This window comes from Gymnoscopelus braueri, assembly GCF_963280865.1.
Source record: "Gymnoscopelus braueri genome assembly, chromosome: 8".
Classification (NCBI taxonomy): Eukaryota; Metazoa; Chordata; class Actinopteri; order Myctophiformes; family Myctophidae; genus Gymnoscopelus; species Gymnoscopelus braueri.
The window spans coordinates 12,141,138-12,143,763 of NC_137609.1; the positions used below are offsets into that span (position 1 = coordinate 12,141,138).

Sequence of the window (2,626 nt, forward strand, 5' to 3'; positions counted from 1 at the left end):
CCGTGCGTGAGGTAATAATTATGGTAGGGCCTATACCTTCTGAAAAAACCTAGACTACAGCACTGGATAGGAACCCATGTGTGGGTGCTCTGTGTTTCTTGATCTGAAGAGGACGTTTGACACGTCAAGTAACCATGACGTCCTCCTAACAAAAAGCAATACAATGGTTTCAATCCTATTTAATAAACAGAAAACAGTGTGTCATGGTCAACAGAGTTTCTGGCTTTCTGGATCATTGTAGCATTTTGGAAATGGTCATTTTAAAAGTCTCTGTTTTGTCTATAAAGTGTTTACATGGACTGGCTCCTCCTCCAGTGTGTAATTTTATCCACAGGAAGAGATACACTGGACGCACTAGGTCAGACACCAGAGGGGACTGTGAGGTCCATCATAGGCAGACCACTTTTGGACAGAATGTCCTTATAGTAACTCTAAGGGAAAGCCCTGCCTTGTGTACTTTTAAAACACAACTAAAACAGTGGTTAAAAATGCCTCAAACAAGTGACCATTGATACTTTTTAAATGTTAGATAGATGAGTCAAAATATGCTTTGATTTTTGATTGGCTTGGTATTAGACTACTATACAGTAGGTATTTAGGTTGTTACCAGGCTTAAATTACCGTAGGTAAGTTAAGTGAACCCTGAGCTGAAGTACTGGCAAATACTAACTGTGAATACTGTGTAGACACTTCAACAAAACACTGGAATTAACCATGATGTTTTCAACTTGACTACCATAGGCTCCATTCCCATCTGACCTCTACTAAAAACAACCAAAGATTCATAGTACTCTGCTAACAATGTCGAACAATTGCCATGAGACCGATTGCCATGACACGATTACATCACAGTCCATCAGATAAATGCAAATTATTTTTCAGATGACAGAAAGTGATCTATAAAAGTAGAGACAAAGGAAGAGGTCTTTAGTGTTGAAGTGAAGGTATTGTGCTGTAGGCTTTTGAATATTTGGAGATTGTTGATGTAAAGATTAAGGGAACAGAAGCAAGTAAACCAGGTATTATTACAACAAATTATACATTCCTCCTAAATTTGTCTTTTACAAACTTTGAATGAAATCATAATATACCTGTTCTGCAGCAGTATAATTCCAGCTTGATGTATAATATGGCTTCCTTAGCTGAATGGTCAAAGCTTAAATTAACTATTTTGCATTTGAATAATTGTCTTATTTTTTACAGATTGACTGCATATTGTTTGTGTAGAGTCATGCATCATCTCTCTTGTTGATGGAAAACTACACTTACAACAACCCCACACTCCAAATTGAGGCGTTAAAGGTCACAGAGAAATCCATGTACCCTGTTTTTCTCTTCTTCTTGATTTCCTACTTGTTTATTATGATTGTCAACGTGGGGATTATAGTGGTGATTGGCATAGAAAAGAGCCTTCACCAGCCCATGTACCTTCTCTTTTGCAACCTGCCATTCACCGACATCATTGGTAACACTATTATGGTGCCTCGTTTGCTTAAAGACATTCTGGTGCCTCCCTCTAGGCGCCTCATCAGTTACAATGAGTGTGTGATCCAGGCGTTCTTTTCTCACATGTATGGTACAAGCTGTCACACAGTGCTCATGATAATGGCTTTCGACAGGTATGTGGCCATCTGCAATCCCTTGCGCTATGCCACCATCATGAGTGGTAAAATGTTGATTAAGCTGACTGTGTTTGCGTGGGGTGCAGCCTTTGTTTTGGTGGGCATTCTCCTTGGCTTAACCATTCGGCTGAACAGATGCAGGACCGTGATCAGTAACCCTTACTGCGACAATGCTTCACTGTTCAAACTCTCTTGTGAGAGCGTATTTATTAATAATGTCTACGGCCTCACTTTCACTGTGGTACTCTTTGCATCCTCCATAGGCAGTGTGGCTCTCACCTACACTAAGATCACTGCTGTTTGTCTGACTAGTAAGAGCAAGACTTTGAACACTAAAGCCCTGCAGACATGCAGCACTCACCTGTCCTCATACATGATAATGCTTTTATGTGGAATGCTTACCATTGCTCTTCATCGTTTCCCACAGCTGTCAGACTATAGGAAGCTCTCAGCCATTATGTTTCATATCATCCCTGGTTGCCTAAACCCCATCATTTATGGAGTGCAGTCTAAAGAAATCCGTAAATTCTTGTCAAATGTATTTATGTCCAAACAAGTTTTTCCATAAGTTTAAGCTGCAAATGTTATTTATGTATTTAATTATTTATTGTAATTACAGTGATTGTGATGAATTACATATAAACACAATGCACCTTCAGTGTTTTGTATTTGTCTTTTGTCGGCATGCATGCATTGAATACCTATTATGGTTGCAGATAAGTGAATTTCAATTTTTGTTTGTTTGTTGTTTGTAAATCATGTGTTTTATGGATTAGTGCCAAATAGACATCCAACACACAACCATAAACCTGACTAAATCCTTGGTTTGATTCACATGTTTCGATAATAACATATACTGTACAGTATGAAGAAGAAATACAAGAAAATAAACAAATTGTCATCTGTTGACACTAGTGTTTACCTCAAAATAATAATAATAAGAGGAGCTCTGCAGAGCGGATATCTCCGCCAGGCTAGGTGGCCTCCCCGAGGCTGTGTACTTT

At 38.8% G+C, this 2,626-nt stretch overlaps 1 protein-coding gene across 1 annotated transcript; it reads left to right on the top strand.

Annotated features, from left to right (window-relative positions):
- Positions 1 to 1,251: 1,251 nt before the first annotated feature.
- On the top strand, positions 1,252 to 2,190 carry LOC308090681 (olfactory receptor 52N2-like; the record flags this gene model as incomplete). Its single annotated transcript, XM_080435947.1, has 1 exon — positions 1,252 to 2,190. The coding sequence occupies one exon, from the start codon at positions 1,252 to 1,254 to the stop codon at positions 2,188 to 2,190; it is 939 nt and encodes a 312-aa protein (XP_080292073.1).
- Between the last annotated feature and the right edge of the window lie 436 nt (positions 2,191 to 2,626).